The sequence below is a fragment of the Salminus brasiliensis genome, chromosome 20 (assembly GCF_030463535.1).
Source record: "Salminus brasiliensis chromosome 20, fSalBra1.hap2, whole genome shotgun sequence".
NCBI classification, from domain to species: Eukaryota; Metazoa; Chordata; class Actinopteri; order Characiformes; family Bryconidae; genus Salminus; species Salminus brasiliensis.
The window spans coordinates 8827191-8852289 of record NC_132897.1 but is presented as its reverse complement, the minus strand read 5'-3'; the positions used below and the strand labels follow the sequence as shown (position 1 = coordinate 8852289).

Sequence of the window (25099 nt, the reverse complement as noted above, 5' to 3'; positions counted from 1 at the left end):
CTTGAAAAATACTTTTGGCATGTTGCTGCAGTTTAACTATGTGTGTGTGTGTGTGTGGTGCAGTGCTCAAACATGCTGTGCATACTCGCACACTTTCTCACAGAAAGGCTGGAGGACAGTCGGCGGGGCTTTTTCAGTTGGCAGGAACTGCTCCTGGCAGCAGTCCAGCCTGACATTAATAGTGTATAAAGTAACAATGTGTGCAGGCCCTAACTGTGTTTCATACCTCAGATGTCTCTGCATATGCTTATATATACTGTGGTGTTGTGATGTGAGTAGTGTCCAGTTACAGTACTAATACTAACTAATGTACTGTTAATTATACACTAGACCACGATGCAGTTTTTCAGAAACAGTACAAAGAAGCCAGATTAACAACATGTAGCATGTTATCGTGGTTGATCTGGTTTTCACAACTTGGCTGTATCACTCAGCCGAATGTTGCAATCCATCCACATCACACACTGTATGCTAATGTTTTTCCTCCCCAACAATATAACAATAAGGGGAGGGGACAGCTATTATGAAGCTATACCATCTGGACATTGACCTCGTCCTTTCAAAGCAATGTTTGTGCATTACCCTGCCCTTTGTTGGCATATGAGAAGAGTTAACGTGTTTTCCTAATTCGGTTCCTTTTCCTTCTTCGTAACGAGCAGCTGGAGAAATGTGCTGGTTGAGGAGTCAGCACCTTATCTGTCAATGCGCTGCTTTTGCATTGAAAGCCACAGAAGGAGCTGTATGGTTTCATAACGCAGTACAAAAATCATGTTCTGTCTGAAGTCCACACCGTTATCAAATAGCAAAAAATCAATAGGACCATGCTCTGTACAGTACAGCTGTGCATGTATAATGACAGATGGGCTCACACAAATTTACACACACACATACACACAGCCCTAAGATAAGCTTTTCACTGCAGTTTTCAGCTTAAAAAAACATGTACAAAAGACTTTTCTTCAACTTTTTAAAAAAATAAATAATATTCCTTGTAATTTCCAGCTTCATTACTTGCCACTTCATTTGTGTATCATCATTTAAATCAATAAACATAGGCATTGATTTTGAGTAGGCTTCCCTGTGCTTAAATACAGATCCCACCAGGTATCAGTATAGGGCTGATATGAAAAAAAACTAAAAATGCTGGTTAAAAAGAGATATTGTATATAATAAACTGAGTATCTAGCCTTTGTGTAGTCGGATCATGATAGTCTGCTTTTTAATGCTTATTGTAAGTAAAGTGCTTAATTTACAAACAGCTCATTTAAATACTGCATCTGTATCAGTCAGTTCTAGAGGATTTCAGTATTGATATTGGCATCAGAAATGAAGTGGTATCATGACATCTCTACTTGAAATGAGCTAAAAGGTGGGTAGATGGCGCTTTCTCCCCTCATCACTCTCAAGCAATGTTGGCCGGCACAGGCCCTCTGTTAGCTAGGGCAGTGGAGCTGAGGACCCGGTGCTTTCATCTGAATTAAATGGCAGTTCAAAAAGAGGTGGGGTCTGGCTTTGCGTGTATCAGAGGAGATGTGTGTTAAGTCCTTATCCTGGTAGTATAGTTATGTTTCCATCCAAAGGCTTTCAAATGTAAGTAATGAAAATTGTCAGTTATATTTCATGAATGTCAATGTAAGTTTAGTGGATAAAAGGTATCCATTCCTTACAGCAAACACACACGCCACGTCACAAACTGCACACACCCTCCCGAAATATTATATAAATAATATATATTCTCAAACAGCTCTGCACAGTAAAGAAACGAGATCTGTTGTGTCATGATTTCCTGCTTCTAACCTTTCCTACATCTCTCTTTCTCTCTCTTCCTTCCCTCAGACTCGCAAGGTCAGCTCACTTCCTCACCTCTCAGCTCTCCCACAGGCCATCGAACCATGGGCCCCCACCCTCTGCACCCGTCCCTGCTCACCCCATCCTCTATGGGCTCCACCCCAGGTCAGCTCCACTCACCCATCAACGGCCTGGCCTCTCCCTTTCCTGTCATCAGCTCCCCCATGGGTCACCCCTCCATGACCGGACCCTCCTCCACCAGCATGGCCTTCGGACCCAGTCTCAGTCCACAGGTAAGCACCTGATGCTGTGTTGCTATAACCCCTTCAGGAGACTAGACCTTTTGTGGCTCTGCTGCACATTCAGTTTGTATTGCATGTTTATTTACATATAATCACATGGTTACGTTACAAATTTCATTTATATTTGATTTATATTCTACTTGACCAGGGTTAACTCTGCACTTCTGACATCGTGTTGGTTTTGTGTCAGACAATTAGTGAAAAATTGAAAAACAGCTGCACTTAACAGAATTGATATATTGAGATATGAGTGACAATTAATTCAACAGAATATAAGACATGCAGGCATATACACCAGGGGGAGAGGGTTCACTGCTAATTTGGGCATTGTACAGTTACATGGATACACATGTTCTCCCCATTACAATAAATCACCTAAATTTAGTTCCTCAGGTGCTGGGTATAAGTGAGTACATTTTCATCATATTCATTTAAATCAGTACATGCAGAGTCTTTTATTTAGTGTATGTGCAGGTATCACATACAGTATACTTGTCCTTATAGCAATGTCTGTGTATTAAGCTGTGATTTCAAGTCTTACAAGATCAGGCGTCTTAAAGGGAGACGGGGGTTCTTTCTTCTTTTCTTTCACCAGCAAGGAAATTGTCTTTTTTATTAAAGAAAAGACTTCCTGTGTTGAGCATGACTAGCAATTCCATTCATATTTCAATCAGTGAACCTCTCATCCCATTATAGAGTCTCTGTCTCTGTACATTATGCACAGCTCTGGAAGCTGGCCTCTTGTGTCATATTTCAACCGTGGAAAATGCTAGTGCTCGTAAAGTTCGTAAAGGTGGTGTTATTGGATTAGTGTCAGAAGGGGCTTTGAATATGAGCACTTTTTTTTTATGACACGTCGTACAAGAAATATTGAAGTTTCCAAATGATGTAATTCTACTTTATTCATGCTATTATTATGGTCTTTGTTTGGTTTCCAGGAAACGTTTACTTTGTATAGCTCTGTAGCCAAACACATATATAGACTGCTAATGTGAATAGTAATTTTCTGCTGGTCTAATTGAGAGGCTGCTGGATGGAATAAGAGAATCATTTTGGATGGCAGTGTTTAAGTGTTTTGCCGATGGCAGAATGAATAAGTCATGCCTAGCAGCTTGGTTCAATTCTGTGTAATATATAAACGAGCAGCCAAATGGCTCGAGGTCAGCTGGCAGTGGCTCGTTTCTCATGTTTTTGGGTAAAGCACTGTTTCATAATGTCTCACAAATGTGATCGAGAACGTTCCTCTCTCTTCTGGCCTTTATTTGTCTGCAATTCCACTAGACCTTTGCTTTAGCGATTAGAGCTTTGCTTGCTGCGGTGATTGGATGCATGTGTTTGATTCTGGTAGTGATATGTAGTTGTGTAGAACTTGTATCACATTACCACTCAGCCTACGCAACCTACAGAGTGCTCTGGAGATGAAGTGAAATATTATCAGCGCACTCCCGCGCCAGATGTGAACAGAGAAGCTTTATCACTGCCGTAGTACTGTATCGTATTTCAGACTAACAAGGCTAACCATATAACGTACTGCTTGTTACACAGTTATCGTAAAGAATTTTGTCGGAAAACCCTTTCCCTCATTAAGTAGAGGCCTCCCAGGGATGACAGGAAAACTAAACCATTAGTGCAGTGCTGCTCCAACACGTTTAGAATGGCATGAAAACAATGAGGTGCTTTTTTTTCAGCTCACCACACAGGTTTCCTTTCAGAGAGCTCTAAATTGGCCACTAAATCCAGGGGGGTCTGCACATTAAAAGTCTACATATTGCCATTTGGGATTTAATAGTTAGCAAAAAAATGAAAAAAAAAGAAGGAAGGGTTGGTGAAAGCTCTAGTACCCCTCTTTCGCCGTCATTAGCCCCATCAGAGTGCTTGATCTGTGACTGGCCTGTGTCACCTATGTACTTAGGAGTGCCACATGGGCACTGTGGGCTTTATTGGCTGGCTGAAAGAGCTTAGCAGAGGCCTGCTGGACTCCTGGTAAGAGCAGGGGCTGATGGGAAATGAGGGACCTGTTAAAAGTCTCTAGCTCAACCATGTGGTGTGTCAGAGTGGAACTGTTTAACACCCAGGGAAAAACCCTATCTTGTGCAAACTATATGGGCAAAAGTATTGGGACACCTGCTCATTCATTGTTCTTTCCGAAGTCAAGGGTATTAATAAGAGTTTATCCTACTTTTATTGTAGTAACTGTCTCTACTGATCGGGGAAGGAGGCTTTCTATTTAATTTCGGAGCTTGCTGTGAGGATTCCATTGCATCCAGCGACAAGAGTGTTAACTGAGGTCAGAATGCTGGATGATTACCACTCCACCTCACCCCTAACTCCCTAACTTATCCCAAAAGTATTGAATGGAGCCCCACCATCATTCCAGAGAACACAGTTCTTTGCTCCACTGCTCCACAGCTCAGTTCCATGTGAGTTTTACACCCCTCTAGCCCGTGCCTGGCATTAGGCATGGTGCCAAAAGGTTCATGTTTATCTGATTCAGAGAGTCCTATTCTATTGACAGTTTATAGTGACAAAGACAACCATATTCACCATTTGTTAGCCACAGATAGACTTTGGCCTCCACCTTTAACCCATCCTTACAGTGAACACACACATACACACTAGTAAGCAAACACACACAGTGTACAGTGAGCACATGTGCCCGGAGCGGATGGCAGACATGGCTGCGACGGCCAGAGAGCAGAGAGGGTTAAAACTAGAAATGCTGTGTGTGTGCATTTGCACATCTGTGTTGCACAAGCAGTGCAACTTAAAGTAGGGGTGTCCACAAATATTTGGACATATAGTGTAAGTTTGTTATTCAACATTTCAACCTACCAAAGTTTCACCCTGCCTATTCATACCCCAGTTCTCAGTAATGTGTTTCAGTGCTTTCTACATGAGGCACGATGAAGGGCAGCCTATCAGATGAGAGCTCATTTATCTCATATAACAGGCACAGTAACAGAAACACCTGATCTAATCTGAGGGCTAAAAAGAGGAAAATGGTTGTGTAATAATGAGGTATATTATAAAAAATACATAAATGCAGTAAGGAAAAATTTACAATACAAGCAATATGTAAGTGATGGACCCTTTAAACCTCGTAGGCACGTTGATTACCTTTTCACCACTTACAAGTAGATTAGAGTCGATTAGCCCAGTTTTTCTCCAAATTTCCTACACAGTACAAAAACACACACAGTCTTTCCACCTCCTGAAGATAGCTGAAACACATGTTAGGTCTCCTTGCATGGGATTCATGGAACTGTGAAGCCTTTTCAAAGGGGTAATCTTACACTCAAACTATTGTGCACATTGTCTTGAGGCAGCTTGTAGTGTGAGGAAAACACTGATGCTTCATCTGAGCAGTTCTAAAGATTTGGGTGGTGAGAGTGCTGTCAAGCTCAGAGGACCAAACGTCCAGTGCATCTGCTCAGTCTTCATTGTTCATCTGTGGGAAAAGATAAATGTTTATACTACTTTTAAAGAAATATTTGGACCATATCGCGATATACAGACAGTGTTTAGGGACTTTGAGTGTATCGCATTCTATAGAACCACACTCTGTTATGTCTTAAATGTTTAACTATAGAACGTAATCCACTCCAAGCGGACGGACGGATGTCGGCACTCCAAAAGAGGTTCATAAAAGCCGTGGGCACGGAGTGAGTGTGTACAGTATATGTAATATGCATTTAAGCCTGTTAAAATAAGTCCAGCTGTCAGTGGCTGCGTTCCCAGAGAAAGCTCTGTTCAAATCTACTGTTCCTAAGATAATAGTTCCTTTGGGTTCTTTAAAAGAGCACTGCATTAGACATGAATATAAAAACTTCAAAGCTTCACTTTTGTTCATCAGCGCCTCGGTCCAGTAGCTGGAAATGGTACCTGTTTTCATTCAACTGTCACAGACACCCTGGTGTTTTCACATGGCCCCACTTCATAGGCGCAGTAACCACACCGCTTTTTTCCCCAGGAAGACATGTGCAAGGCTTTCTCATGGACTGTTTTCTCCGAGATTCACCACTGCGACATGACAGTCTCTTCATGTAAAATGCATGATGTGTTGAAGGCTTGCAAGAAAGGGGAGTATATGTACTTATTTTTTCATAAGAGAAGTGGGGGCTGATGAATTACATAGCGGTTCTTTAAATATCTAATAGCAGTGAATGCAATATCATAATTTGACACATGAATCAGTTCATTTATTAGGAAATGTATTCAAATCTACACTTTTATACACGGTCACTGTCTTGTCTGTGAAGTGGGTGCTTTTAGGGAAGGGTTGGAAATATTTTAGTCCAAGTCATTTTGGAGTATTTCTATTTGTCCGTTCATTCTGAAACTTTGAGACGATGTACAGAACAACTGCAAGATTCACATTAAGTCTGTTTACACCTGGCATTAACATGCTTCTCGTATCTGGACAGTATCTGGATTTGAGTGATCTGTTCGGAATCTTGTGCTTGTTTATACTGGGCTTTTTATGAGGTTAAGTAAAAGCCAAACATAATCTGATCGTCAGAAACGTATGTTAATGGCATGTAAAACATTGACTCATTATGTCAAAAAGTGAGAGTGACGAACATTTATCATAAACTTTTCATTTATAAAAACGCAGCTGAAAGTGCTTCACAATACATTTTGTACAGTAAAACAATGAAAATAAACTTATGTATGGCAAAAAAATACATGTGTTTTTGTCTAAGATCTAGGAAAGAGAAATTAATTAATTTTAAACAATAAAAACATACATAACATATTAGATAATAATTCAATAAATATAAACCGTTCATAAAGTAAACTAATAACTAATAAATACATGTGTAAAATTTGCAGTATTAGGTGTTTTGACAATCACAAACCTTTAAAGAGGTTTAAACGTTTAGTGAACAGTAGCAGAAAGCTGCTTGGCCTGTCTTGCTGCCTGTTTCAGTTCTGTTTTTAACATCTTCATGCTGACTTGGCCTTGTCATTTCCTCGCAGGGCAATCCCCGATGCCACTTAGGGACGTTCCATTACTATACTGGCTCAGGTGATGCTTATTAGGTGAACTACTGAATTAAACAAACTCCAGTTGAAGTTAGAACTTGCCCAGAAATCATTGCGATCTGACACAAATTCCCTTTTATACCAGAAACCATGGTGAGCTGCTCATTGCAGTAAAGTAACGTGACAGTCAGCTGCTTGGCTAAAAACTAAACCAGACGACTTGCCTTCTCTTCAGCTAGCTAACCATACATCGTGCCGACTGGACACAGAGTGGGCCTAGAGAGGACAGTAATACTCTTGGGTAAGACCTGGGAATAATTAGTGACTTTTTAGTGTTAAAAGCTGTACAGTCTTACGCTAGGCTGTGCTGATGTGGCTGTGCCTACCATAACAGAAAAAAACATCATGTGTCATTCTGAGGCAAAATAACAGGGTAGTAAATAGGCTTGTAAATCTACATGTGAGTATTTCTTAACCCAAATACGTACTATTTACACAAATTAATGAGTGCATTGAGCTACTTTAAGCTGTATCCATTGAAGACAAAAATTTGCACAAATGCACACATATTGTCTAGTCCCTGTACAGAGGTATTGGCAATAAAATATAACTCTCTAGAGCAGATAATTATAAACCTATTGGCACCATGCCTAATGCCAGGTGTGGGCAAGAGGGGTATAAAGCCCCCAGCATTGAGCTGTGGAGCAATGGAAGGACTGTGTTCTCTGAAATGATAGTAGTGCTCCATCCAATACTTTTAAGATAGTTTGAGATAAAGTGAGGTGGTGATCATCCTACTAAATGCAAAATCGCTAAATTCAATCAAATCCTCACAGCAATGCTCCAAAATCTTGTAGAAAGCCTTCCCTGGACAGTAGAGACGGCTACTCCAGCAGAGGCAGAATAAACTCTTTTTTTTTAAGTCCTTGATTTCAGACGAAACAATAAATGTACAGGTGTCCCAATACTTTCGGACATATAGTGTATGTTTAAACTGGGCTTTGGCATGACTGCTGATTCAGCTGCATTACTTTACTCTTCTAGATCATTGTTAGCCAGGTAAAGACTAGTCTACAGACCAGCTAACACAAAAAGGTAGAGGCAATATTTAGCAAATTTGTATCTGTCGCCAGGTCGAGCCAGTAATCAAGTTTATGTGCATTGTGTTCAGACCTTAGAAAGTGCTTCATATTACAGCAGCTAGCTAATTAGCTCTCACTGAGGCTAAGCTAGCTGATAGGAAGTGTTTTTACTGACTAAAACCCTGCTGTGAACAGCCACCGGTGCAACGTTGGTGCAACATAAAAGAGGGCTTGTTAAAAACAGTATTGAAACAGGGCTTTGGTGCTGATGTGGATCTTCATCATTTGGGGAAAGCAACAGTAATTCAGGTCAAGTCTCTTTAATATCTCCTCGTCCCCTCATATAAATGTGAAGCCGGACTGTCCCCACTGTTGGCGCTGAGAGGACTCGAATGCAGGCCGAGTTGCAGGTTTACTTAAAATTGTCAGCAGAGACGTAGTGTATGTACACTGTATGTGTAAGTGTGTGTGTATCCAATGGATGGTAAACAGACTAGTACTGCTGTTTTTATATACAGTACTGTATTTGTGCTTTTGTGCAAGGTTCCATGAACCCTGTTATTTCTTTATTAAATGCATGAACCCATATTTTTACAGTTCCAGTTCAACACACAAACATAAGGGGCTTTTAGACCCACTAGACCACAGTTCTGTACATCTAGCTGATTGTGAAGGGTTCGATTTCTTTCTCTATAATAAATCCTCTTTGATTTTTTTTGATGGGACCCATATTAAGCTCACATCAAAGAGAACGAAGAAATGTTTGTATGCGTTTGCTCTCTCTGTACCTGCAGGGGACGGAATTCAGGAAAAAGTGAGGCGTGTTTTATAATAACACATTGATGGCCTCTTTGAGGGCGTGCAGTATTACATACATTACAACTCAAATAGGTGCTGACAGTAGAATCCCTACCACAGAGTGGGGGAGGGAGGGAGGGAGGGATGGAGTGAATGAATGATTGGAGGAGTGAGGAAGTGTGGGACTGAAAGAGTGAGTAAGTGAGTAAGGGAGTGAATGAGTGATTGGAGGAGTGAGGGAGTGATTGAGTCAGTGAGAGTATGTGGAAGCAATATAGTGAAAGAGTGGGTGAGTAACTGGAAGAGTGAGGGAGTGAATAAGTAAGTAAGAGTACATGTATGAGCATGGGAGTAAAAGCCTGAGGGAGTGAGATAGAGGGTGAATGAGCAAATGACAGTATAAAAGAAGGGGTGATCGCGTGAGGGAGTAAATGAGTAAGTGAGACAGTGGAAACGTGGGAGTGAAAGACTGGGTGCGTAAGGTAGTGAATGAGTAAGTGAGAGAGTGTGTAAGTGTGGGAGTGAAGGAGTGAGGGAGTAAATGAGTAAGTAAAAGAGTGGAAATGTGGGAGTGAAAGACTGGGTGAGTAAGGTAGTGAATGAGTTAGTGAGAGAGTGTGTAAGTGTGGGAGGGAAGGAGTGAGGGAGTAAATGAGTAAGTAAGAGAGTGTGTAAGTGTGGGAGTGAAGAAGTGAGGGAGTAAATGAGTAAGTGAGAGAGTGTGTAAGTGTGGGAGTGAGTGAGCGATCTGAGGAGTGAGTGAGCAAGCTAGCGAGTAAAAGAACAAGCAGTTGAGTGAGTGAATGAGGAGGTTAGAGAACAAATGAGCGAGTGACTGAGCAAGTGAGAGAAGGAATGAGTCAGTAAGAGACTGATTGGGGGAGATTGGAGCATGTTAGTGAGTAAAAGAGTGAGTGGGTGAGGGAGTGCGCGAAAGGTGTGAGTGAAGGAATTAGAGAGGGAGTGAATGAGAGACGGGGAGAGTAAGTGAGTGAGCTAGCATGTAAGACAGTGAGTAGGTGAGGAAGTGAGTGAGGAGGTTAGGGAAGGAATGAGTGAGCGATTGAGCAAGTGAGTGAGACAGTGAGTGAACGAGAGAGCAAGTACGAGAATCTCTACCACAACATGAGGGGAGGGGGTAAAAGAGTAAATGAGTGAGGGAGTAAATAAGTAAATAAGGGAAGTAAGTGAGTAAGTGATGAAGTGAACATGTGAAGGAGTGTAGATACAGTGTGTGTGTGTGTGTTGTCTAGTTGTTTACTGATTCAGAAAGGTTAAGCCTGGTGTGCAGTAAGATCTAACACCTTCAAGAGGCCGCACGTTTACCTTTGATTGTTCTGTAAACCGGAGCACGTGGTGAAGAACAGATCAGCAGGACATTTCTAGAGAAGCTCTCGTTCTTTGTTTTGGTCTTTTCAACTAACAAAAAGAGTCTGTTGGTTCGCTGTGTTTGGAGTTCTGTGAAAAGGAAACAGAAAGAAATGTCTTTTTTTTTTTGCTTTTGAGTGTTTCCAGCGTGTGTGTGAGAGACATCCTTTCCCAGATGCCCACATTGCTTCATCTGTCATTGGTGTTCATGCATGACTGGGCCTCTGGGCCGTTGGAGATGAATGGAGTGTGGAGGCTATAGCCACTTTCAACAGCTAGCTTCATGTGGTGGTGCATGTATTTAGACTTTGGAAATGAGACGCAGCTCCTGACAGCCTTGGTGCATTTTTTTATCTCTACACAAGTAGTACAAGTAAAGGGTGTTTTTCACCATAAGTTCATATAACAGGGTGGTATTCCTTCTTGTTTTGGACCATTTCTATTGGTAAACAATACATCGCCCCACTCGCTTCCCCAGGTTTGCCTTTCTTGAGTCTTACCAGTAAAAAATGAAGGTGCCTTTCCTTCTCTTCTAATGTGTGTTAAGCTGCAGTTTGGTCCAGCTGAGTTAGTCCACTTTGTTTTCGAGGCAGTGGACAATGGACATAAGAGGTGGTAAGGGCTAGTGTGAGCTAATTTTTGCTTTTAGCCTAGCGCGAATCCCCTTTTCTAGGACACCTAGTATGTATGTAGAAATTAGAGACGATGAAGCAGTGAACGTAAGAGGGCATGAACAGTGTTGGTCTCACTCTGATTGCACTGCATTCAGTTTAGCAGGTAAAGTCGATTCACTACTTGGAAGCACTACATGGAAATCCATACAGATTAATAAACACATGAATGCAGCCTGTGTGTTGGCAAAATGTGCAAATATCCTATCCTGTCAGCATCGTAAAACATAAAATGCCTTATCAGTGTTGTAAGACAAGCTGGTATATTTTAAAAACCTTGCTGTAAGTCAATGTAATAAGATTGTATTCCAAGTCATTTTGGACCCTCTCTATTGATCTATTCATCTTAAAATGTTTACACAATGTAAACGGTGACTGGCATATTCATATGGGGGGAAAAAAATCAATGAGTGGGACGGTGTGTAATCGCTCACACAGATATCTGAACTTTTGTTTTTGGTTCTGCAAACATTAGCGATTAGAGATCAGAGCCAGTATGAGGATTACAGTGTGTATTTTTCTACCCGAGTGTAAATGGGTGTTTGGCCTCTGTTGGGCCTCACTGCATAAACAAAGGTGTGAATTTGACACATGGATTTGTGACTGTGGTGTATGTGGGTGTATTTGTGTGTGTTACAGCTCAGCTCCCCCATGATTTCAGTCAGCAGCCCAGAAGACATTAAACCTCCTCTGGGTCTGAACGGGGTCATGAAGGTTCCAGCCCAGCCAACTGGCACCTCACTGTCTCTCACCAAACACATCTGCGCCATCTGCGGAGACCGCTCCTCAGGTGAGACACACACCATACATACACACACACACACACACACACACAATGAAAGTTTTAGGAGGTTGAGGGCAGTGAATGATAAAACCATTCAGAAATAGCGTGACATACCACATAAGTAACTAATGTAGTTATTTTAAGGTTCCATATTTTTCTGTATTTTCTTGTTTTGCTTGCTGCTTGTAAAATTTCATGTGGTTTTTATTTACCGCAAACAGTCATAATTCATTTTACACAAGCTTTTTTAACATCTCATTATCCCTCAGTATTCAGCAGGCTGTTTTTCTTTACCAAGTCCAGGCTAAAACACTTACTGGGCTTAATAGGCCCAATATATGTAGATATATGTAAATATGTTACTTTTGTGACATCCAAATCAAAACAGGCTGGGGACTTGAATGGTACTTATGGTTAATACTGTAAAAAGATATGATCTATCTATTTATTTATTTAATATATAAATCTATTTATTTATTTGCTTTTTTAAAAGAAAGCCCATTTTTTTATAAGGCAGACTTGGGTAAACTTCACCTAATCTTCTGTTCCATAGTCAGTCAGACTTTTCCCACTACCAGAGTCTTCCACTACTTGTAATGCCAGGCATTACCTTGCTGAGTGTAGCACGGGACTCTAACAGCTGCGAGATTTTGCCGGTGCTGAATTATTGATCACATAATGCCAATTAAACATGATTCCTGTAGGAAAGAATGGTAAAGGACTCTTGAATGGCTCTTGCAGGTAAACACTATGGGGTGTACAGCTGTGAGGGCTGCAAAGGCTTCTTTAAGCGAACGGTGAGGAAAGACTTGATCTACACCTGCCGAGACAACAAGGACTGTCCAATTGACAAACGCCAGCGCAACCGCTGCCAGTACTGCCGCTACCAGAAATGCCTGGCCACTGGCATGAAGAGAGAAGGTGACTTAAAAAAACACTTATTTTTTTTAAGAGCTGCAGTTTCTGAACCGTATGGTAGCACAATATATATTGTTTGTTGTGTCTGTTAGTGTTATTTAATACAACAGTGTACTTTTTTGTTAATTGCAAATTAACAAAGTGGTTCTAGTACTGTTGTTGCAAACACCAGATATGTAAAGACCATGGGGATTACTGATACAAATTACTGACCCCCGGTTCAAACCCAGTGCGTAGAACTCCTCCTATCACTGGATCCAACCAGTGCTGGGAGGTTAAAGGCCAGCATGTACTTCCTCTGAGTCGTATGAAGCCATTCAAGCATATCTCATACTGTGGCTAACTATCCAACATCATTGGATAGCTGAACAAGGGAGGTGATGGAGGGTCATCCTAACCACCCAGTGAGAGCAAGGCCAGTTATGCTCTCCAGGAATCCCGGCCATAGATAGCAACCCAGTTAAAGGGGTCATCCCAATTGTGAGGCTGGATCACTGACGAGGAGCTTGGTTCGATAGGCTTAATTGTTATTGCAGTATTGTCCTTTGCATTGATACAGTGATATTGCAAAGGCTTCTAATATGTAAATAAAAGTTCAATTATGTGATGTGATCATCCTGATCCCAATCCCTTTGGTTTTGGAGTCCCTCAGGGTTCTATTTTAGGGTCTATGAAACTAATGTTAATTCGTAGAGACCTGCAGTTTAGAGGGTGAAGAACTGAATATGTACAGGGTATTAAAATAAACTAAATGTTATAACATAAGAGACTTTGCTGCACTCTTACAACATGAAGGTGCTTCAAATGGTTATTTGAGGGATGCCGTAGAGGAACCACTTTTGGTTCCATAAAGGAAATAATCTCTAATACAAACAGGGTTCTTTAGGGAACAAAGAGTGGTTCTTCTATGGCATCACTCCTTTGTATACCTTTTGAAGCGTGTATGTCGGCAGTGATAAATTGTTAGGCATATCACAATTGCAGTATGCAGCAGTATATAATTTCAGAGCTATTCGCCTCTTATTGTGCAGCTCTACCAAGGCTGCCTCAATTTGACAGCTCTTTAGAGCTTGCTGTGCTTGTGATTGAAAAGACTAGAATCTTATGATAGCTGGACTATCTAGGCTTGTGTTGTTTATCACAGAGATACACACTGGAATTTAAGAGAAAGATCGATACTTGGTTCGATGGACAGACAGAACAAGGTCTTCATTCAAACCCTGGGGCTTCTAAAAGTGAACGAAAACTGACACTTTACAGAGACGTTGAACAAACAGTGGAAAAGAGAAACCATAAAAAAAGGCCTTTAACACACAGTGGTAGTAGAGGAGAGTGAAATGTTCCAAAAACGAAGGTAGACTGCATTCTTTTCCACCTTGTCCAGGCCACAGCGGACACACACACGCATACACATACACACAGACTTCATTGACCCTTTCCTTGCAGGGCACAACTGTCAAACTAATCAACTGGCTAAAAGTAGAAAGGACAGTTTTATTGTCCATTACACATCCTTTATTGGCAAAATGGAGGCCCGTTCAATTTACTGAATCATATTTGTATTGGCTTGTGGCCAAATAATATATAGTCTTGCAAACCACGCGGAGAAGTCGAGGTTGACCTCCTGAACTTGTGTAATTATGGCAGCGTTGGTTTTAGCTTGCTCTCTCATGTCTGTGAATAATGTACTCTATTCCATTAAAAACAGACTGTGCTGTTGCTGTGGAAATGTGTAGCCAAGGAGCAAAGTGAAAGCAGCTGTGTGTCTGTGTGTGTGTGTGTGTTTATGTGCTTTTCTGTATTAGTGGAATTACATAGGTACATATTTTGTGCTTATATTTGGATTTGATTGCTTGTCTACGTGTATTATATATGTGATTGCTTTTGTGTGTGTGTGTGTGTGTAAATGTGTCTCCAGCTGTCCAGGAGGAGAGGCAGCGGGCGAGAGAAAGGAGTGAGGCTGAGCTGGAGCTGGCCGGCTGCTCTAGTGAGGACATGCCGGTGGAGAAGATTCTGGAAGCTGAGCTGGCAGTGGAGCCCAAAACAGAAACCTATGTGGAGGGCAGCCCTGGTGCTCCAGCCAACTCTGGAAGCCTCTCTGTAAGCTTAGTCCTCTTTAGCTTGAGATTTACTGTAATTTAGCCTCTGTACATGTGGAACGAAATGGTGTTTAATTTATTCGTCTTATTAAAGCAGCATTATGCAAGATTTGGTATTTTTTTATCCTGGGCTCCTCCTACAGTCTAATTTGCACTTTCAGCCACCCCAAAGGACACGCTGTGCACAGCATCTCTGGACAAACTGAGAGATACAGAACCGTCACTGAGAGTGTGACAAGCATGTGGACTGACGCAGTCATTTTACAGGATTTTACACAAATATGACTCTGGTTACACAGCGTAGCGCAGTTCTCGTGAGCTTTACCCTGCTTGCTTCACCAAAGTTACATACTGCAATAGCCAGCATGCCGAACCTGGACTCGCAATGATGAAGAGAAGAAGCTGTTCTCCTTATTACAAGTCAGTGGAGCATCAGCATGATTTTGCTATTTTCAGCTTAAAATGCAAAATAAACAGGACTTGCAACCAAACCCATAAATAAGATTACATTTCGGTCTTCTGTTCAGCTCCTATTTCCGCTCTTACTAACTAAATTGTTTCTGACATTTGAAATAAGCTGTAAGTGATTGAAAGCCCATCTTAATTTGTACTCATGCCTCAGAAACGATCATGCTGTAGTCAACAACAGCTTGAAAATCAATGCAGACAAGTTACTGAGCAAGATACTGAGAACTGATGGATTGCGGAACATCGTCCACCTTCGCGGATTCCAAATTGAACAGGTCAGGGAGTTCCAAGTATCTGCAGTCACTGAACCAGAAGACGAAAGTGGCTGTTGTGGCCTTTACCTCACTCGAGGGCTGCCTGCATCTCCAAAATGGTCATTTTACAGAAGAAGGCAAACACATGTATTTTAATGTAGGTTCATGAAAGAGTGTTGACAAATGAACCAATGGATTCTAATGATTCCCAATCGAACAGGTCAGGGTCCTAGGGTCACTGATCCATGAGAAGAACGTGGCCTCCGCCTCTTTCAAATGCCACTCAAGGGACAAAAAATTTATTAATGGTGTCCAAACAATAAATACATCTTTCAAATAGTAGTTTAATGTAGGCTAATGTAAAGACATTTTGGAGCATTTCTATTGATTCGGTCATCTTGAAATGTTGACAAATGGACCAATGGAACGCAAATGACAGATTTAAATCATTTAGAAAAATGAACCTCTAAAGAAAAATGTCAGTCCTTTTGGACATCTATTAAGACCAGGATGCTCCTCTTCCCAACACAACAGACATGGATGCTATTTCTAGTGCAGTGTCTAAGATTGTAGAGCTACATTTCAGAGCTACACAACAGTATTATTGCAACACTGCTTTAACTAATGTGAGCATTTCTGCCACACAGCCACTAGAGTTTGTGGGTCAATTAAGATTTTCTCTTAAAGTGTAGACTCCGGCATCTGATCCACTATTGCATAGGTGCACCGATTCAGCCATAGCATTAGTTCATAGTGCATAATATTGAGTTGGTTCCCCTTGTACCTCCACAACAGACATAGACACAATAACTCCACAAGACCTGAAGGTGGTATCTGGCACCAAGACTTTAGCAGGATATCCTTTATGTCCTGTAAGTTGTGAGGTGGGGCCTTCATGGATCACATCAGTGAGCCCATGCCGCCTTTTTACTGGTTGTCCTTTTTTGGACCAATTTTAGGAGGTACTGACCACTGCATACCAGAAACACCCTACATGGCCTGCCTGATATTTTGGAGATGCTCTGACCCAGCTGTCTATCCACCAGAATTTGACTCTCAGTGTCTCAGATCCTGATGCTTCCTCCTTTTCCTGCTTTTAGCACCTTTATCACATTCAAGACTGACTGTTATGTCCATATTTATCACCATTCAGTTAAGTAATGTTGCTTTAATTAATGCAGGTAATAATAAATGAATGGCCATATTACACAGTCATGCACTGTGCTATTGCTGTTACTAAGTATGGCACCTGTTGTGTAAAGCTGCCGTTTATATCCAGGTTATGACCTTATGTCCTTTATCCCTTACAAATGACCCAGCTCAAATAGTGCTGCTGTTACATGCAGATTCCTGAAGATAACATCATGCTTGTGCCATACAGGCAGAGCGAGCAGTGGCTAGTTTAATGAGGGTTGAAATTACTGCCCCACTTTGCACTTATTCCACCAAACCCCTGTGAACCCCACCACAGTAAAGATTTCTAAGGGTGCAGTGCCAAACACATGACTTTCATTTCTAAGTGTTTTTTTTCCCCTTTTATCCGGTCTGCCTTTTTAATACACCAACCTGTCCACCATCTACATTTTTCAGAATTTGGCTTTTCCATACTGTTTATACACATACACACTTTGTTAACATAAAATAACTGGATGAAAAAGCTCTATTCTCACATATACAGATCAGCCATAACATTAGCACAGCACAGGTGAAGTGAAATATATATTGGATATATTAGGCAGCAAGTGAACAGTCTTGAAGGTAATAAATGTAATAAAAATGGTAAAGCATAAGAATCTAAGCCACTTTGACAAGGATCAGGAGTCAGAACATCACCAAAACATCAGGCAGGTCTTGTGGAGTATTCACGGTATGGTCAAAAAGTGGTCTAAGTAAGAACAACCAGTGAACCGGTGACAGGTCATGGGCATCTGAAGCTCACTGAAGCGATCCATGGAGTCACACCTCACATCTTACAGGTCTTACAGGATCTGCTGCTAAGATCTTGGTGCCAGATACCACAGGACACCTTCAGAGGTCTTGTGAAGTCTCGAATGCTCACATCTGTAATGGCACAAGGGGAACCTACTCAATATTAAAAGGTTCTTCACACTCACACTTTTCTTTTAGAGTTCCTTATGGAACCAAAAGTGGTTCTTCTGTGGCATCACTCAAGGAACCCTTTTCAGCACCTAGATCTTGTTCACTCCTCCAGCGTTCCTTTCTATTCTACACTGACTAGAAGGTTTTCTTGCGAGATGCAAATTTCTTTTAGACCTGCTGGACTGGACCGCTGTGTCTGGCAGGCTGAGTGGATTTTTTTTCCTTCTCGTTTCCTGGATGTCTGAAGTTTGTGAAGGTGAAGGTGCAACGTGAGCAAATGGGAATGGCTATTTTTAAAGTGATGGAAATGTGCTTGCTGGACTCTGACAGGAAGTGGCTCCCTGTGGACTGGCTGTCCACTGCTACACAGTAATGCACTCTGGCACCGAAGACCACCATGCATTCTAAGAGCAAGAGATAAGAGATCAGCAGGTTTCCTTCAGTTCTGTAGTAATGGAGACTGGTTTAATTCATATAGTACAGAATAATGTGGCCAATGCCAACACTAGGCTCTGAAACTGTGTTTGTGTGTTGCCTTTTTTTGAAATCGTGCATGTTTGCACCTCTGTGTTTGTGATGGGCCTTTCAGCACATCTGGGGCAGAAGCTGTACATGCTGTTTGCCCATCTGGGGATCACCGCAGAATCTCAGGTCTGTCCTTGAGCTTCAGGGAAGGTCTCACTGAATGAAGTACCGCCCAAATGAGTTCGAGCTCTTGGCGGCCTGATTGGATTCTTTTTGAGACGCCTGGTGGAGATGTGATTGAGGCATTGTCTCTGATATTACGCTACATGTGAATTGGGATGTGCCAGGACGAAGGTCATTTAGAATCAGGAGGAATCCTAAAGCTGAGACTGTGGTAGGTTATTTTTTTTTTTATGTTTGTTGGAGAGAAGATGATCAGGTCTTAGTTTGGAAGCCATAGAAAGAGGCTGATCATAAGCGTTGCCCTTAATGATGCAGAGAAGAGGCTTCGTAGTCAGGCCTGGTGAAGCAGAAGTAAGTTTATTTCCCTGATTGTGACCCAGAGTGACAGTTAAACAAGCATTAATAATGTGCTTCAGATGAAGCAGGTGAAGCCATTTACCCTCTGTCTCCCTCTCTGTTCCTTTATCTTCTCACAACCTGCCTGACAGCCAGTGTGCCTGTTGTCTGATTTTCTATCTGGGGGTCAGAGAAGACAAAGTGCATGCACAGAAATCCTTTGTAGATTATTGCTCTAGTGAAAAAAGAGACGTCATCAGGTCAAATTACATGTTTTGTACATTGTTAAATAAGCACATATCCTCTACAGAGAACAAACATCTGCATATGTATTGTACAGTTAGTGTTTATTTACTTAATTAAACAAATTATACCAAGGTTATGGCACACTTTATCTGGTATGTTAAATTCAAGAACTAAATATATATTTATAGAAGGTGTATAATGTTGGCAGAAAATGCAATATTTAGGTTTCCCGTAGAGCAGTGGTTGGCAACAGGGGAAAATACTACAGGCGACTCCTGAGTGTACTCACGTCTGACAGTCGATTCCTCAAACTAAAAAAAATGTAAAATGTGATTTGATTACCATAGCCGACACCTACACCTAACCTTAACATACACCTTAATCCAAACCTAAAACTACTCTTAACCCAACCTAAACAGAACCTTAACCCTTACTCTTACCCTAACCATAGTGAAATGAGGAGTCTGCGGGGCAGTGGCGGCTCAGCGGTTAGAGCGCCGGGCTGTCGATAACAGGGTTGTGGGTTCGATTCCCGGGCTCGGCAAGCTGCCACTGTTGGGCCCTTGAGCAAGGCCCTTTACCCTCTCTGCTCCCCAGGCGCTGGAGTTGGCTGCCCACCGCTCTGGGTGTGTGTCTGTACTTACTGCCCCTAACACATGTGTGTGTGTGTGTTCACTACCAGATGGGTTAAATGCGGAGGACACATTTTGCTGTACACTGTACAGTGACAAATACGTGCACCTTTACCTTTTACCTTTAACAAGTTCATAAACAGCAGGATTTTCTCAATTCTTTTTCAAGTACAGGACAGACATGCTGCATGTGTGTATGTATGTGTTCATCTACCAAATAGGTTGTACTTCTGGAGTGAACAATAAACCTATATGGAAGTTTCCATGTGAGATCATGTTGGTCTCATTCCTAGTACACTCTTGAATAGGGTTCTTTAAGGTTTTATTTTATAGTTTTAGAAAAGGGATTGATTCTATTTAGAACCATAACAACCCCAAAAAAAGCCATTCAAAAGCTTATACAGGTTTTTGCCTGGATAAATAGTGCTTTATCATGATGAAAAACCTCTTGTGGATGGTGGATGGTCCTTTATAGAGCATTTTAAAACATGCTTCTATGTATACAGGTTCCAATATATTTAGAGTCAAATACTCCTTTCTTCTAAAAGTGTAGAGGCTGAAAGTCATAGGTCTGCACAGACACAGACTCACAAAGAGACACATACTGTATATGGGTCCCATGCCATTGTTTCTAGTCGCTGAAAGAACAAACATCTTCAGTTTGGAGGCAGTCAGAGAGATTAATCTGTCTAATCTTCAAAAGGAAACTTTATTTAAAGTGCAGCTCCTTGAAGATTTTCCTGTGTGTCACAGGATGGAGTTGAAGTGAAATCCTCTGGTGCTTGCCTTCCCCCCACCTGTTTAGTATTCTTCCAGCTTCAGGTTTTTCCTTACACACTTTCTGCCATATTTGTGCTGCATTCACTCAGTCAGTCTGCAGCATTTCAAATGTTCCTTCATTATAGTTTGCGTGCTTAGAAACAGTCAGTGCTGCACAGACGTTCTGACCAAAACAACACAATTACAGACTGCTTTTTTTTTGGTAGAAACCAGACAGAAAATTATTTTCAAAATATCAACAGTTTAGTCGTTCCACAGTGTTCCGGTATTGAGCAGCACCTTTTTGTACTTTGTTAATCTGGAACTCTTTCCTGTCTCCTTCTCTCGTTCTGTCTCTACAGCCCAATGACCCTGTCACAAACATCTGCCAAGCCGCGGATAAACAGCTCTTTACGTTAGTGGAGTGGGCCAAACGGATACCACACTTTTCCGACCTCCCTCTAGACGACCAAGTCATCCTCTTACGAGCAGGTATGTCAACAAACAACTGCTGCTTTCATACAGTGGCTCTTCGTTAACATTTCTCAGATATAGACACAGAAAACCAACAAAACATGTCATTGGTGTGTGCACCTGTGCGGCAACTCATTCATGCAAAAATCTAATCAGCCAATCATATAGCAGCAGTGCAGTACATAAAAACATACAGATACGGGTCAGCAGCTTTAGGTGATGTACAACCATCAACCATCAGAATGGGGAACAAATGCGATCTCTGTGATTTTGAATGTGGTATGATTGTTGGCTAAAGTGTTTCTAGACCTGCTGATCTCCTAGACTTTATTCAGAATCATGCAATAAAGAAAAAACCTCCAGGGAGCGGCGGCTCTGCAGATGGAAACACCTTCTTGATTGAGAGAGGTCCCTTGAGAATGACCAGGCCAGTTTGAACAGACAGAAAAGCTACAAGTAACTCAGATGACCACTCTGTATAATTAAACAACATCTCAGAATGCACAACATGTTGAGTTCTACTTCCCTCAGCCAAGAACAGAAAGCTGAGGCTGCAATAAGCACAGGCTCACCCTCATAGCTGGACAGCTGAAGACTGGAATAACATAGCCTGGTCTGATAAATCTAGATTTCAGCTGAAGCATACAGACAATAGTGTCAGAATTTGGTACCAACACCGTAAACCTATGGACCCAACCTGCCTTGTGTCCACAGTTCAGGCTGGTGGAAGTGGTGTAATGTTGTGGGCAATGTTTACTTGGCACACTTCCTGGAGCTGTTAATACCAGTCAATCATCACTTGAATGCCTCAGCCTATTTGAGAATTGTGAGGATTGTTGCTGACCATGTGCATCCCTTTATTGCCAAAGGTTACCCATCTTGCATGGTCCAGCATGATATGACAGCAGCGGCTAGTCTTTAATTAAGCATGCTTATAGAATATCACACTGCGTTCTTTTGTTGTAATAGAGTTTTCTGTAGTTTTATGTACGACAAGCATGACATTTCCATTTCTTAATGAATCTCATGATAAGTCCTGTTAAGAAGCCTGCTTTCAGTTCAGACAGATAATAAGAGGTTTATTTGTACTCCAAGTTCACATGTTTTGTAGATTCTACAAGCCTAACGTTGCCCAAGGCCTGGGGACATCCAGTGTCCCTGTACTCGTCTCTGTATTTGACTCAAAATTAAAATATATATATATATATCTTTGGCTGAACTGGAGCGTATTTAGGCCGGATCCCTGTTTAACATATTGAAAGTAGACAAAGCGGTCCTCACTTTGACTGAGGCTCTATTGTTTACTGTCTTTGCACAAAAGAATTCTTGTTTACCTCATCTGGTTACCGCATCTGGTCTCCTTAGCATATGCTCAAGGGCTCTTTTACACTGCCTTTCTTGTGTTTTTGTTTGTTCTTCTAAGTCGCCACTGAAACCCTTTCTGTTTCTTTATCTTTCACAGGGTGGAACGAGCTCCTCATCGCTTCTTTCTCACACCGTTCGATAAGTGTGAAAGATGGCATATTGTTAGCAACAGGGCTTCATGTCCATAGAAACAGTGCACACAGTGCGGGAGTAGGAGCCATCTTCGACAGGTACGTGTCTACAGCCTTTGTGAGCGCATCACCTTCCAGCCAAGTAGTCAGTCGCTACCAAAGATTCTGCTGTAATTACTATACAGCTTATTTCTAAGTTATGTGCTAAATGAGTGAGGGCTCATAAGAGCTGTTAAGGTTTGTGGGTGGCTTGATTTGGGCCAGACATTGTGGTCAGATCTTGAACAAAGGCACCAAAAAGAATTATGTCTCAGTTAGCATCTAAGGCCAACCTAAAACGGACAGAATGCTGTTTGAGCTTGACTTGAACCCTCCCACCACCTACTGGACACCAAGTAAAACTCATTACACTCTTAAAAATAAAGGTCCTTTTCAAGATTCTTTACACTCACACATTTTTTTTTTTTATAAACACAGTTCTTTAAGGAAGCAAAAGTGGTTTTTGTATGGTATTGCTCAAGGAACCATAAATACCTTTATTTTTATGAGTGTAATAATGTAAATTCCCTGCCTAAGGCTCGTTATTCAGTAACTACATGGACAACAAGGCAACCTGGATGTGTTATTCTTGTAGTTAAAGGAGATAGAAGTGAAAGTTATTAGGTAGGTAAATAAATACCGGTGTTTCAGAAGGTTTAGGCACCCAGGATCAAATGACAAACAAATAATGCTGGCAGTGTTACTCGAGCATGCCAAAATCAAAACAGCCTAAGGTAATAAAAGGAAGCAGGAAGAGGCTGAAGTCACAATCTGTCAGGAGGTTGAGGTTGGACTACAAGGGACCCAAACATGAGAGCTGAGCCCGACCCATGCCTAAGAGGTGTTTCTATACACCCCTTCTAATGAATTCATTCAGCAACTTTAAGTTGCACTCATTACTGACACGGATGTGAACGTGTACACACATACAGCTTGCCTAGTCTGTAGAGAATATGTAGAAAGGTACTGCCAATAGAATAGGACTCTCTGGAGCAGATATAAACATGAACTTATTGGCACCATGGCTAATGCCAGGCATGGGCAAGAGAGAAATAAAGCCCTATTGAGCTTTGAGCTGTGGAACTTTAACTGTGTTCTCTGTAAAGATGGTGGTGCTCCATTCCATATATTTGGAATGAGTTGGGGATGATCATCCAACATTCTGGCCTCCCTAATGCTCTTGTTGCTGAGTGCAGCAACAATCCTCATAGCAATGTGCTATCTTAGACAGTAGAGACAGTTTTTTTATTACTTTACTTTTTATTGCTCTTTTTCCCCCCAGCTATCCTTGATTTAAGAAGAAACTATTAATGAGCATGTGTCCTAATACTTTTGTCCATATAGTGCATTTCAAACTATATTTCAGGGGTAAAGTTAGAAAGTTAGAAGTGAGAGTCAGTTTAGGTCATATAGAGCTTATAGTCCTCTAAGAAATCAGGGCAGCTAATGCAGTAGATCACTCCAAGTTTTGCAAATTGACCTTCCTACGATGATCCAATGAGAAATGCATCTCCAGCTCGCTCGCTTTTCCATTATTAATTGCACTTTTACATTAAGCCACATGGAAGTTTTATGTGGCTGCGCTATAATGTTTCACTTGCCATGTGAAATCCGTCAGTGTCCTCACTAATGAAACACAGGGTGTCCAGTCAGTCTGCGGCGACGACAGATCTGTCTTATGTGCCTTTAATGGTTTTCCGTCCCGTTTCAGTCAATATAGAAACTGAATGTGATCGAGAAGTGATGAGTCATCTTGCCTGTGCAGCATGATGTTATTCGGGACGGGACGTTTCCCAGTACTCGTATGAATGTGTTCAGCAAGAACGTGAATTCCAGATCAGTCAAACTGGAAAGGTTACTACTGCGAGGTTACAGTCGGTTGCTTTTTTTTTATTGGTGCAGAGTGCTGACGGAGTTGGTGTCTAAGATGCGAGACATGCAGATGGACAAGTCTGAGCTTGGCTGTCTGCGAGCAATTGTTCTTTTCAATCCAGGTACAGAGGCGCGCACACACACGCCCCACATGCATGCGTTTACACAACTGCTGACCTGTTTAAGATGAAGCACTTTAATGACTGACATTATATGTACATGTGGAGCTACTGAAGAAAGCAAAGCCACTGCTAATAAAGTACTCTGAAGGGGTAATCGACCCTGTACACTCGTAAAATGGGAAATACCGTAGCCAAATTTCTTAAGATGCATCCATTTGGATGTTACTTGAGGAGTGTTTATGATTCTGTTCTGAATTAGCTGTGTTTTTTCAGCCCCCAGCCTTTTCATTTGGGCCAACATTATGGAACAGAACGCAAGATGTTGCATTGCCTTCAAATCTACAGTGAAACCTAATCACACATACAGATACATAAAGAAACTAGCATACAGTCATGGTCCCGCACAAACCTTTGTATTTTTGCCATACTTTTTTTTATATATTTAATCTAGCCGTTGTTCTTTGCATAGTGTCAAAAAGCCATGAGGACCGTAAACAGGTCTATTACATTTAAAGTTAGTTTCAATGTAACAGTTGCTGAAATATGGCTTAACAGGTTTTAAAATATCCCCCCTCCTCCTTGCATTTAGACTCTAAGAGCCTGTCTAACCCAGCAGAGGTGGAGGCACTTAGGGAGAGGGTCTACGCTTCACTGGAGGCCTACTGTAAACAGAAATATCCAGACCAACCCGGAAGGTACATACACATTTTGCTAACTTTTATGCTAACTCCATCAGTTGTGTACGTTTCTACATTGTATACGTAATGAACACCATTCTGTTGAATAAGAAACATTAACAGTCTCAGTATTGATCCTTGAGGAACACCATTCAGAAAATCCCTGTCAATCACAAACAT

General features: G+C 41.5%; 1 protein-coding gene across 3 annotated transcripts in view; it reads left to right on the top strand.

The window, feature by feature from the left end:
* rxrab (retinoid x receptor, alpha b) overlaps window positions 1-25099 on the top strand; it is a 60542-nt gene that overhangs the window by 32955 nt on the left and 2488 nt on the right. For 2 of the 3 annotated variants that reach the window (XM_072665179.1, XM_072665178.1), the window contains 8 exons: window positions 1837-2081; window positions 11635-11785; window positions 12521-12700; window positions 14616-14797; window positions 20602-20731; window positions 22176-22308; window positions 24151-24242; window positions 24832-24937. In XM_072665179.1, coding sequence (XP_072521280.1) covers window positions 1837-2081; window positions 11635-11785; window positions 12521-12700; window positions 14616-14797; window positions 20602-20731; window positions 22176-22308; window positions 24151-24242; window positions 24832-24937 — 1219 coding nt within the window. Of the gene's footprint in view, window positions 1-1834; window positions 2082-11634; window positions 11786-12520; window positions 12701-14615; window positions 14798-20601; window positions 20732-22175; window positions 22309-24150; window positions 24243-24831; window positions 24938-25099 lie in introns of all 3 variants that reach the window. The other variant, XM_072665180.1, reaches the window with a different exon arrangement.